At 48.0% G+C, this 13925-nt stretch overlaps 1 protein-coding gene across 1 annotated transcript in view; it reads right to left on the bottom strand.

Annotated features, from left to right (window-relative positions):
• The window catches only part of efna3b (ephrin-A3b), a 43333-nt gene extending 30643 nt beyond the window's left edge, over window positions 1–12690 (bottom strand). The window contains exons 1-2 of the mRNA XM_040165557.2: window positions 11768–12690; window positions 11328–11546 (exon numbers count right to left, since the gene is read on the bottom strand). Of these exons, the coding sequence (XP_040021491.1) occupies window positions 11328–11437 (110 nt within the window). The 5' untranslated portion in view covers window positions 11438–11546; window positions 11768–12690. The remainder of the gene's footprint in view (window positions 1–11327; window positions 11547–11767) is intronic.
• Window positions 12691–13925: the final 1235 nt, after the last annotated feature.

The raw sequence follows: 13925 nt of genomic DNA, 5'->3' as shown, positions 1-13925 counted from the left end.
TTAAATAACTGGCTGACGAAGCCTGTTAGTGTGAAATGGTATTTGTGTCGGCCATGTGTGACCTCCTGTCTACTAGAACCTGGCTTACCTATAACTTCAGTCTTAACCAGCTTAACTGACTTACCTACTTTTTACTTTTGTTTCACAACTAATTGTAATAAATCACTTTAGAAAGCAACTTGTAGTAAACTTTGTACTTAAATCTTCCATTTTTGGACTTCTCATCAACTGAGTAGCTATTCTGGAGTATTCAAGCAAACTACATGTTTTTATCTGTAAATATCTCTCATGTGGACTTGATGTGATTAAGTATTCTCGTGGTTTTCACATCTGAAGACAATTGTACGAAACCAACTCAGCAAGCCGTAGAGGAACTTGGCCTTATAGCAAAAGCTAAAATTGGCAAAATGATTATTCAAAAGTGAGGATTCAATGCCAACTTTAGCTATTTGATGCGCACACACACACACCTACACACACAGGCACATACAGAAATATCGCTGTACACGAGAGCGAGTTCAAATGAGTGGGGCAGAGAGATAAAGACGGAAAGAGACGCCGAGACTCCAATACACACAAACGCCGGTCTGAATGGACCGCCAGACACGTGTTCACGCTGCAGGAGCGAGCTTACGCTTCTTCCCATTCACGCCGAGCATTGAGTTAGCATTGACTCCCCGCTGAATGGCCCTGTGAGGGGACATGGCGATGCTAACCGGGAGGCACTATCGCTAGCCGCCCCCCTGCTCTCCCCTGGCGGAAGAGACAGGGCGCCATTGATATGGTAATGCCGGGGACGTTTCGGGGCCAAAGCTTGGGACCGTGGGCGCGCCGTGATCCTCCAAGAACCGAAAAGGACAGATCTCCAGGGCATTGTGATGTCCCCCGGTCCCCGTGACATGTGGTCATGTGAACGGCCGTTTTCATCACAATTGACCCGGGTCTTGGCAGTGCTGCTCCGCGGGGGCCCCGCCCTCCCCCCATTCTTCGGTTCCCTTCAATGAATTCCCCCCCCCCCCCTCTGTCTGGTCTTTCTGGTAGTGCTCTCCCTTGCCTTCTCTCCAGCGACAACAGAGGGCCGGAGGTACGAGCTTTAACTGGTCCACCCTCTGCAGCGCCGTCCGCTCCACGAGGACGGTGTCACGGAGCCTTTGATTATCTGGGCTGACGCTGTAGAAAATTGCAACCGGTGTTGCAATACATATGCTGGGGTTTACGTTTCACCTCAAGGGGGTAAAGCACCCAGAGTGTGTGGTGTGAGCGACAATTTACAACAAACACACACACACACACACACACACAGCGAGTGGGCGGATGGGTGTCATCATTCTGTGTTTTATTCAATCACGGTTCAGCAGACATTTGAGTGTACAGTGCGTGTTATTCTTTATATGGAGTGTGTGTGTGTGTGTGTGTGCGCGCGCACGTTCTCTCTTTGCTCCACTTTATTTGATCAGGGCTGGAAAACAAAATAACAATCTACTCCCTTGAGGAAGCGGTGGGAGGTAATGACAGAGATTGTGCCTGTAAAACAAGTTTTGCACACGCGCACGTATGTGTGCGTGCTGGCGCGGGTGTTTGTGAGTATGTGTGTGCGCACAAAAAACAGATGGAAAAATGGAAAGGGAGGAAGAGGAGGTTCAGAGTGAAGAGTATGCAAATGTATGGGACTAATTCATGTGGGTAATGTGTGGGTGGTAGGCTTGTAAGCTGTGGGGCATTCACATGCCTTCTTTTCCAGCCCCCCCTCACACACCCCCTCACACACACACACACACACACACACATATGCATGTGCGGGGATGGGAGGAGAGTTTGCCTGGCTGCGAGGAACTCCATCAACACAACACATCCTATTTTCTCAACATCTCCTCCCACATTCCCCCTCCCCCCCCCCCCCCCCCCCCGCCTCCTCCACCACCTTTATTTTGCTTTCTCTCCCGGGAAGTGACACAGAATTCTTTTTAACTGCAGTACATTCATTACAACAGCCCCGCAACGAGCCCCCACACCCCTCTCTCTCTCCCCTCCACGTTCTCGTCCTCCTCCCGATATGTGAATTAAAGAAAGTGTACGTATTCACCACCAGCAGCCGCCCTGGACTTTGGCCTTTCATTAAAAACCCAATAGTCCGGCCCGCAGAGGAAAGGTGGTAAACACTCATTCATATGCTGCATTTACTACACCGGCGCCGACACATTCGCGGGCCTCAAAGCGTAGGAGGGGAGCGCAGAGCCTACAGACGGCGTGGGTGTGAAGCACTGAGGCCAGCCACAGTCCCTCCGCTCCACCTCATCCGCATCCTCTCTCTCTCCATTGACAACCATTGACTCTACACACAGCGGTGCAGAATGCATGCGCACACGACAAATTGGGACACCAAAAAGGTTAAAAGCACAAGGGTGCGAGGTTGAAATCATGCACAACGCGCGCACACAGAGAGGAGCTCACAAACACACTTCAGAGGACGACGGATGAATAGACAATGCGTGCCGCGAGTCAATGGGAATGTGTCAATCGCCGTCGCGGGCAACCAATCAATGACCAGAACGGCTCCACGGACGGATCGGATTCTTGCACAGCACAGACGAGGTATGTGGCTTTGTCATGTATTTAATTCAGTGCACAAGACAAAAAAAAACTGACAACTCCACTTGGTTAATTCGGCTGCAAATGATTTCTCAACCTTTCATCACGATCATTAAATTCTTGCACGGTAGAAATTTAAGGCTCCTCTTTGCTTTGCTTTTGCTTTGCTCGTTCCAAGATGAGTCGTGCAAGTACACACAAGTACTATGGGCACAGAAAGTAACTTCTCTGCCCAACGGATGATTTGCGAGCCCCTCTCCTCATTTATGGCGTGATGCCTGATCAGGCTCTACGCGGCGAAGGCGCCTCACGTGAGGCATCACGCGTCGGACCGCGGGGCTGCTGAGTTCGGATTTTTTTTGCTGCACTTTGTTTCGGTTCCCACTGTGCTGGAAGGTGCACCTCAGGAAACGGGACAAGATCTGTGAGCAGCAGAGTCGGACACACTGAGAAACGTGCGTAAACGCACACACGGCTGAAAGACTAATAACCAAATATCTTTACAAAATGCAAAATAATGCCAATTATGAACGCATTATATCGACAAACCTTCTTCATTCCAGCCTGGGACATTTAAAACAATACTGCTTTTCTCTTCTCTTTTTTTATATCTCTTTATTTTATGATATTCAGGGATTCTAGCATTGGTCTCAGGTAGATTAATCAATAATGTAAATTAATGCAGCCCTAATCATATTTTTCTAACAACACGATTATACTAAAAGTCAATATACCGCATGATGATTCTGAGGTCTCGAACAACAAAATGCAGAACAGTTTTGTTTTGATGTTGGAGTACAGCTACCAGTTATGCACGACTCCTTTTCAGGGTAATGTGTAGCGCGCAAACTGATACTAAAATGACAAAATATCCCAAAACAGCACAGCGTATTGTCACTATTTCGTCTCTCGTTTTGTGATCATACATACATCATCTGCCCAAAGGGTTTTCCAATGTGACTGTTGTTATTTGAGCAACAGGTTTCCACTGGCACATCAGACTGGTTGACTGACTGGTTCCTGTTGCAGAGGCCACTGTGCAACTTTCTGCCTGCCTCCCTCCCTCTCCGGCCCGGCTTGGTCTGATTAAAGCCTTCTGCTGAAACAAGGTCATAATTCACTTAGCCGATGCCCAATTTCCGCATAATTACCTTCCTGCTTCGCGAGCACTGCCGCGCGCCGACTCACGCGCACGCGTTCGCACCGACGCTCGGACGCAAACGCATTCCCTCTCTGATTTGTGTCATTACTGAGAGGAGAGTGGTTAAAAGGTTTCAGAGTTGGCCTCTTAGTGACAGCTTAAATGGATAAAACCTCAATTAAAGAGTCTCTCCCTCTGTGCTGCTCTCTCGCTCGCTCTCTCTCTGTGGATGGAATGAGCATAAATTTCTCTCTCTTTCTCAAAACCGTTTTTCTAAATTAAACCTCGTCAAAGTGGGACTTTCCTCGCATCTCGCAGTAATGGTTTTCCCACGCAAACGCGCTGCATCGGGCGCAACGCCGCTGAACCATTAACGAAAGTCGTAATCACAGCTCAACAATAGGCGAGGGCTTCCCGTAAACACAGCGCCTCTCCTCCCCGCTGCTTCCGGGGCCCCGGCCCGGCCCCGGGCCGCCAACTGACCATTTCCCTTCGCGCTTAAGAGGCTGCATTTTCACGCCATCGCCTTCATGTGGGGGATTCCTGGTCGTCACGGCGCCGTAGTTTATTAACGCTGGGCCGCTGTGTTGTGATCGGGCTCAGCATCTGGCCTCAGACTGCCACATGCTACCGTTAGCCACCATATGAGCATCTGGTGTGTGTGTGAAGAAGCTGACAGCCTACATTATTAGTACCCCCCCATCTCTCCCCAAAGCCCCAAGAGCGCTGGCGAGGAATAGTAGACAACACACACACACACACACACACACACACACACACAAGTGCTTTGAAAACAGCTTGTAAACATCACAGTCTTGTTATTAGCACCTGATTACACTGCTGGAGCTCAGGCGTCGGCTCAGAGAATAATGCTAATATCAACAACAACATCGAGTGTGTGCGTCTCAGTGTGTACTTTCGTGTATCGCCTCCAGCCTGTCGGCGTGGGATTCGTTCTCTGTGGACAATTTGTTCAAATTTAACACTTGGATGGGAAAGATAAATTCCTGTTTGGCCAAACGTTTTGCCTCCAATCTACGGGTAACGAGAGGAGACAGTCATCTAATAACGCCGCCTGTCAAAAGGGAAAAGCGACGTCTCAAACCGCAGCGTTTTTACCTTAAATCCGGTGACTCACAGATCTATTTGTTATTGCAGACGAGATTATTGAGAGTTCACTCTGAAAAACAGCCTGTTTAGTCCCTCTATTGTCCTCATTAACTCTAATTTGTGAGCTTTACATTTCCCTTCACACAAACAGAGCATGAAACATCTTGAGATCACCGATGGAAGAGACAATATGTTGTCGTGGAAATGTGTAATGGCTCCCTGTTCTTTATTGACGGTTTAAAAACAACAGTATCGTCCCAAAGTGGCACTGCGCAGTGCAGCGGAGCCCTAAAGGCTCATTTCTGTGCCGGTTGTCGTTCCGATGTTAATCCAAACTTCGGTTGCAACCCTCTTTTTCAGCCTCTCCGATGTTGGACCACAATGAGGCTCAGCTCACACCTGGCCAGGTGAAGCAGCCGGCCCGTCGACTCTGCCACGATTGTCTAAACGCACCTGAAAAGGAGCTTTTTGTCATTTTTAGATTGACCCAAACAGCACTTCCCGGAGCGTATTCAGTGTCCTCAACGCAGAGAACGGCGAGAAGAGCACTCGCAATCAGCCTCAGACGCACCTCTGGGTAATTGAGACCGATGGCGTGTTGTTGAAAGCAGGAGAACGCTGAAGCTTATTTGGCTGTTGCTTTTAGGCATAGTGAGAAAGACATTTTAAATGGTCAGCTGCAGGATTCAGTTTAGCCGCAGAGCTGCTCTGAGCTGTAAAGGCTTCCCACCGGGTGGCAAATGATATGATAAACACGCCCGTTAAAAACGGTATAAATAAGAACGTTTTGTCTCATTCTCAAAAAACAGATATTGGCTCAATTAAATCAGTTTGGATCCAGTCCGTAAAAATAAACCACAACCTGCCATGCATGCTTTATGGCAAACAAAGAAATGCTGCGATCAGATGGGACATTGTTACAACTGTGAACGCTGAATGTTTGGACCTCAAAGCTCCAAAATCGCACACGGTCTCCTCAAACTTAAGCACACATTTTGTTGCTTTCTGTGATTTGTCGATGCCATGTGATAAATCACATTAAACCGTGGTCCAAGCATTGATAAGGACACATGCCCCAGTAAATCCATATCACATTATATTGGTCGTGCATTCATTATCCTTGATGTTTTAGCCAAATAACACAGAGACGTGCTCGCAACCACAGAAGAAGACCAGCAGGCAGCGGCTGAGTGAGACATCGTTTCATTTAAAACCAATGAACATTTACATTTAAAGAGGAGTTTTTGTTTTTTTAAGTCATGCTTTGGTAAGTTGTTCATTAGTCTAAGAAAAACAGCCATGGCTGAGATGTCTGCCAGAACACAGCATTCATGTTCTTCATGCACCTCCCTCGAGGTTGACTACCAAAAATACGTTTTCAACTGGGAAACACAAGCAGTCCTACTTCCTGTATTATATTGTATATCAACTTACTTTACCTACATAGTCTGGATATTGCTGTGAATGTGTTACATCCACCTTTTTGCCATTTCTCAACCTTTACGAGTCTGATCCTTGTGTTGGAAACGATGTAAAAAAAAAAAATCATCAGCCGTGCACTTAAGTTTACGGTTTTTCAGCAATGACTAAAAGTCTTCAGAAATACAGCAAGCGAACCACCGCGCCACCAGCATGGCATCGGCAGTCCCTCCAATCAATACCAATCCTGGGTGTACTCCTGCTTTGTGCTGGCCTTGGTCCGACTCATCCGAGGTTGTTCTCAGCAGAATTACCTCCCTCAAATCCCTAAGAACCGTCTCCCTTTGAATCCAAACCATTACAGCGACCGGTTTGTGTTTGATCCGAGACGGAGCGAGCGCCGACGCCCAACATCAATACTTCATTTTCACGGCGATGCTTACGATTGGTCGATTGCGTCGGCGGGACAGCGTTTGAGGAAATGAAAGAGCCCATCGAGAGATGTGGAGAAAGAACGGCGCCGGGCTCGATGTTTCAGGCTTGTCCGTCTCTCGAGATCAATGTGTGCTTTAAGTGTCCGTAAATGTAAACGATCCACAAAAAGTGTGCATGGGGGGGCAGTGAAGAAGGAAATCAAATGTGGGCGAGGTGAGGCCAGGGGAAAAACAAACAAAGAAATACAACATATTTTTGGAAAGATTTAGTCCAAGTTAGTCCTTCAGCATTCACATCGAACCACATATTGGAGGATGAGAGGTGAACAGATAGAAGGTGACACACATTCCTGAGATCTGGCTCATGCCGAAACATACATTAAAAAAAAGAGGACAGAAAACAATTAATTTCTTTTTTTTCGTATCTTGTGCAGGTCCCTTATTGTTCAGCTCACCTACCGGACAATACCTGTCCAATCAGGAAAGGGCATTTAGTCCTTCGCCTGCCCCCATAGAGAGAGAGAGAGAGAGAGAGCGAGACACTGGATCTTATTATGCAAACAGTAGTAATCCATCACACAGGTGTTCCCTATTGCTTTTAATTAATGACGTCTCTATGCGAGCGTCTGCACACAGTCCTCCCACTCACACTCACTCACACTCACACACACACACACACACACACACAATGTGGCCTTATTACTCGTAGCCAATGAACAGCTGATTACTTTGTCTATAAGCCTAAGTTATATTTTTGTGCATGCAGGTTAACCGACGCGTAGCGACGGTGCGAGCGCTCATGATGGATGTGTTGTACAAACACAAACACACACACACACACTGGTGGGGCGTGTGTCTGGTGATAGTGAGTGAGTAACACGCCGCTTTGTGCAGATATTCATAAATGTAAATGCTGTTGTCCTAAACAGTGCTGGGAAACAGATAGCTTTGTGTTGCTGTCGAGGGGATGGCTGATCGGCCTGCTTAATCCTCTCGTCTGCGTCTCGCCCTCCCTCCCTCCAACACACACACACACACACACACACACAGATATATAGACTGGGCCTGTCTCGTGGTGTCTGACGTGAGAACTCAAGAGTATGGATCGCGGCTCTGGCCAAGCACTATTACCCTGATCATGAGGAGCGCAACACAAAACCTTCCTGGCTCCCCCTCCAGCAGCGTTCCTGTCTAATTTCTCTCCTTCCCCACGTGACGTTTCGAGCTGGGTGAAGATAAAAAATGAAGCTCTGATTCTGCGTAGGCACGCACGTACATTTATACGGCGAGACCAACTAAGCTTACGATAGCTGGCCTTGTTCCAAGGGCATGCGCTGAGGTGACGGTGTCATTGATACACACACACGCGCGCAAACACATATTATGCGTTTATTTGCCACGCTAATCATTCTCCAAAATATACAACTGATAAATTAAGAGATATCACCAAATATCCATTACGCAAATGAGCAACCTGCTGTGCCATTAGATTGAACACATGTATACGCGCGCACACACTCGTGCGTGCACACACACACACAGCGGTGGTTAATTGCCAGGTGGTGGAAGATAATGTGTGATTTAACGGACTGATGGATTTGTTTTTGTTTCGGTCACCCATCGGTGAACAGAGACATCTGTAGCAGCGCCAACACACACATGCTTGAGTTCTCTCGCTCTCACACACACACACACACACACACACACACACACACACACACACACACACACACACACACACACACACACACACACACACCATTATACACAAGTTGAAGCCCAGGGATATCGCTGACAAGTGACTGATAGCAGTGGCGACGGGCATTGTGCAAGACCCGAACACAGGGAAATGATCCGTATTCACCAAGTAAAAAAAAAATCACGAAAGAGCCGTTTGTGTGTATTTTTTGTGTATAGTAGTGCAATTACAGATATATGGGAACATGCACAGGTAAGAGTGTGCGCGCTTTTGTGTACGCGTATCAACAGTTCATCCTCGGTAACAGTCTCAGCCTCTCTCGTGGTTGATGAGTGGCTCGCGGGTCAGAAGGCGCTTGAGAAACTGCAGGTCCGGAGGCCTTACAATGTGTTTACCACTCAAACTGACAGCTACACCACAGCTTATTATTGGCCTTCTAAACCCTCCACACTGCACCGGGAGTTAGAGGAACTCCACAGTGGCCCGATCGCCGACGGCGAGAGACACACCAGCCAACCTCCACGAATGTGAGACGTTAGCGGCGGTGAGTGCGGAGATGAAAACAAACGCTGGGAAGAAATTGCCATGAAGTATATATGAAAGAATGGATTATCTGCCCTTTGTGTGTCACTGTCCGTGGTCCCTTTCTCTTTGTGATTCCACAAGGAGCCTGAACAAAAAAAGAAGAAGAAAAAGGTCCCCCGCACTCTGTGTTCCTACACAGTCGTTGTGTATGTGTGCGCTCAAGAAGAGCAGGAGAGCGAGATGAGGATGAGCGAGGTCCACTGAGATGCCGTGTTCCTTAATTAACCACAGTCTTCTGTAAAAAGACCCACACTGCAGGGGCTCAGGATATTCTGCCGCTGGGAAGAAGAGCACAGTGAACGAGTGGAGGGGCCGCGGGGCTCTGCGGTACTCGGGTCCAGGTTAAAGGTCAGGACTCTTCAGGCTGCTTTACTTCTTCTGCTGCTGAATTACTACTTTTTTTCCCCTTTTTTTTTTAAATCAACTGCAGCGTTTTATTTTTTGCTTTACAAAACGGGGAGAGTGTGCAGCAGAAAGCAGCTGACAAGTGACTTAATTAGTATACATTTTACCAAGGCTGGTGCTGCTCATGTTACGAGGAGCTGATTGTGCCGAGGTCCCGGGTTCACCTCTTCCCTTCGTGCCTTTGAGCGTTTCTTTTACACATTTTATCTAAATCAACTCGTCTCTATTATGGAAACCGTAGGTGGAATTTCATTAGCATACATTATAAAAAATTGTTACAGAGAGAAGAAAGGAAAGTATAGAAATTGAAAAAGAGCCCTCTTCACATTGAGAATGAAATATCAGCTGGAATGCAACGGCATCAACCGTGCGCGGAACATCCGTTTATCTAAAATGAACAGGAAAACCATTTCCTCACATCCAGGGAAATTAATATTGTTTACCGTGTTGAACCACAACGCAATAACCCCCCCCCCCCATCACCCCTCCCTCCTATTGCTTTGCGCAGTACTTCACGTATGATGTTTCTGCTGTGGTGCTTGAATCCACTTGCCTCTCCTAAGTTTTATTACACGCTGTAAACTAAAACCAGAGGCTTCGAGTCATTATCAGCGGACAGAATGATTGATTTTGCGACTGCAAAAACAACAGTGTATTTTCTGAAAATTCATTTTGTTTACGTCTTTAATAAGTGCAGTCATAAAACGTGATTCAGTATGCATCCGACTGCTCATCTATGGGGGCCTAGTAAATTCTGCTGAAGAAGTAAACACCACAAACTGGGAGGTTTTAAGGGCCGCCTGGGCTCCAAAATGCATCCTACAGTCAGGACTCGCAGCAAGATGGAGAGCGGAAAGGAAGGCGTGTGTCACTCTCTGACATGCGCTCTGCGGTGCACCTAAAATCCAGGATGGTTGCATTATTTTGTTATATTAATTGAAAAACCATGAACTCGTTAGATCTCAGGGCTTCCTGAGTTCCTCATTTAAGTAGGACACCTTGTAAATTGATTAATATGTCACGTTAAACCCCACATTTTTTCCGCATATTTTTCGCAGAAGAGAAGATGTGAAGATTGGAACAAATAATACAACATTAACGTACAAGGCGTGAATTGTGGGAAGGGAGAAAGGCTCAGTGTGTTGCTGCAGACTGACGCCACATTCTTACGGATTCAGCAGCAGAGCCATGGAGCCACAAGGACACTATTTCTTTTTTTTCAAAAAGCCGCTTCTCACTTAAATAGAGATAGGAGCGAGCAGCGAGGGATTAGAAGGATAACAAAAAGGCCAGCGGACTGAGTGTAAACAAGAACGGGGGGGTTAGAGAGCGATGGAAGGAGGGAGCCGGTTGGAGGGTGATCGAGAGGCAGAGATTGAACGGTGACACCGGCACAACACAATGGGGTCAGGATGAAGAAGTGCTCCTAATTGAACCAGATAAGAGGAGAAGACGGAGGAGAGAGCCCCCGGAAGACAAAAGAGGAGCACTTCCCTGCCCTCGTCTTAGGGCTCGGACGCGGACGTGAATGGCTGAACGGGGGTGGGCGGGGGCGTCCGAGAAGCATGCACAGATTGACTTTGAGGAACGCCGGTTAAATGTGTCCAGACTAGTTGTGCAAGGTGTTGAAAAGACAGTTTGGAGGCACCATGACTTCACATGGGGGGGTTCTGCGTCAGCAGCTTGTCGCTCTGGAATAGCATCCCTCTCCAGAGAGACGTGGGAGGCCTGTCCAAGCAGCTCTATACACTTTCTTCTACCCACAAGAAGACACAGACATGCAGGTAGCAGTTCACACTCATCGAAACCACTGACGACTGGAAATGAGCCATCAGGACAATCCGCTTCCTTTAAACGGGGTTAGAAGAGATCTAAAGAAATGGCTTATTACCCCCCAACACGCACACACAGATGAGCACAGAAAGAATCGGTGGGGGGGTCTTACTGTATGTTGGAGCTGTTCCAGTAGACGGAATGCCTGTTGGCGGTCACCTGGACCACGTCCGCCCAGGTGAGACTCGTTAGCACCCAGAGAGACAGCGCCACCAGAGCCATGCTCCCGCCTCCTCCTCGCTCGGCCCCCCCGGTCCGCTCGCTGCCTCCGGCCACGCTCTCGGTCCCTTCACCCCACCAAGCAACGCGACTCAAACATCCCAGCAAATGCCTAACAGATGGGGGGGGGGGGGAGAAGACAACAGCTTCACGCATACATACAAATGAGGTGCATTACTTGCTCTGGTTAATAAGTGTCTTAAGGTCTATTGAGGTGAGAAGTGACTAAAGCCCCCCCCACCTCCTTCCAGCATAAACCATACGGAAAAACCCCTCGCACCCTCTGCAACAAATCCTGGGGGTTCCAATAAGGGGGGGGCAGGTTGTGCTCACCGGGAACTGCCGCTTCTGAGCCCGCCGGAGGAGCGCGCGAGGCCGGTAGCGGGTCCGAGCGGGGGGTCGGTCTTCCTCCGGGCATGAAACGGTCCTCGTCCGCAGGGAAAGAGTTGACTGCTGCTGACGTGTAAAGGCGGACTGGGGGAGAACTAAGAGTACGAACGGTGGTAAAATAAGAGATAGTAAGCAAGTCCGTACAAGAGAAGAAGAAGAAGAAGAAGAAAAAAAAAAGAAATAAAACAACTGTATCTGCGCGCGGCTGCGGGTTTTCCTTCCGAGGGACCGATGGATGCGGAGCACGCGGGGCCACTGGGCTCTATAATGGCTGCAAACAATTCAAGCGGCCAGTTTCATTAGCTCCTCAAGACTCTTTATCCGACAACCATCGTTTACGGCGAGCAGCCTGCCCACCCGTCTCTCCCCTTTCCTCCCCCTCGCTCTCTCTCTCTCTCTCTCTCCCCCTGTTTGGTAGGCAGCTCTCGTTCACTTTTTTGACTCCGCCCCCTGCGAGCGACAAAAAAAAAGCGCATTCCTTTAACGTCGTGCCCGAGTCTCGCGGCGCACCAAGTAAGTAAGTTCGTGCACGTTTGGACCCCCCGACGCAGTTAGTCAGTCTAATACGGAACTATCATCGTGTACGTGCAGCGCATTAACGCGCGTGCTCGTGCACAAACACTCTTGCGCAATTCCCCATAATGATACGCGCTGTATTCTCACGATGAGGACGCTTTTTGGGACTTAAGTCTCGTTGAAACGGAAGTGACTCGCCGTTTTTTTTTTGCAAAATATCCCACGAAAATTAATCACACCTCAAATCAAGCAAATCAATAGAGTTGTAATAGAATTAAGAGTTGTTTGCGTGTAATTCTCCCTGGAGCGTTGTCACGCAGAAACACGGGTAAATGTCCCCCCATTGCCGCAAACGGTTTACCCTAAAGTGTGCGCGTGCGTGTGTGCGCACGAAATAGAGAGGAGAATAGAGAGCGAGGGGGAGGAACAGGCCAGACGAGGACAGAGACAGGAGGGAGGGAAGGAAAGAGAGGGGTTCCATATAGGAGAGAGATTGTTACAGTTTTCTGGCCGCCTGCTGGGAATGAGTTGGTTAAGGGGGGAGTCAGAATGATTTATTAGAAGAAAAAAGGGAGGGAAATAGGGAGAAGGAGTGCAAGAAACAGAGTGAGATGAGATGCCATCGGGGAATCCCTCCGTCTTCTCCAGTCCTTCCACTTCTCTCATGAGCTGTCCATTTAATCCCCCCCCCCTCTGTCTGTCCGTCTCTCTCCATCTCCTTCCTTCCTTCCTTTTCTCCTCACTTCACCCGTTTCCACGGCAGACGTTCTCCGCTCTGCGATCTGTGTTACCTGGCCCTTCTGCTCCGCCTCTCGTCTTTTGTTAGCTCGGTCTCTGGTGGTTGACCCGTCTCCTCCGGCTCGCTCTCCATCTCTCTCCGTCGCAGCAGGCATGCGACTTTTTTAATGAGCACTCCTCTTTGGCCTTCTCTCCCAGCTCCTCACAATGTCTCCTGTCCACGTTGTTGTTGTTGTTGTTGTTGTTGTTGTTGTTTATCGCTACACTGCGTTGGGGTATTGGCTGCGGCACCGTCAAACACCTGGAACTGATTAAATAAAATAGTCCCAGAAACATACACGCACATGAACATACATAGTTAGCAGAGCTTAGCATAAAGAATGGAAACGGGGGCATTTATTGCCAAAATATGTCAAACATACAAGGAATTTGTCTTGGCGGGTGGTGCATGACAGACAGTGTAACAATAGACAACAGGACAGCAGTGCACAAGTAATAAAATAAAGTAAAATGAAATGCTAATGCAATGGGTTTGTAAAAAAAAAAAAGAATAAGGCTATGGGTTAGTATAAAACAAGGGAATAAAGTTAAAGTTAAAAATTTAAAATATTAAAAAAGTTTAAATATTAAGCATAAAGTGCACTAGCGAACAAGTAACAAAGTGACGAGTGACGACAAAGTGATAATTTACAGTTAAAGTGACAGTGTGAAGGGGAGTGACCGGTGGACCGGTGGACCGGTGGAATGCTCTGTTGATGAGCCCGACTGCCTTTCTTTACTGTCGATGAGGATTTATCAAATCCCATCGTCTTCTTTGGCGAGTGGAACTTTATGTGAACTTGTGTGA

This window comes from Gasterosteus aculeatus, chromosome 20, assembly GCF_964276395.1.
Source record: "Gasterosteus aculeatus chromosome 20, fGasAcu3.hap1.1, whole genome shotgun sequence".
In the NCBI taxonomy this organism is placed as follows: Eukaryota; Metazoa; Chordata; class Actinopteri; order Perciformes; family Gasterosteidae; genus Gasterosteus; species Gasterosteus aculeatus.
Note: the sequence above shows the minus strand (reverse complement) of the source record. Positions and strands in the feature narration are given on the sequence as shown.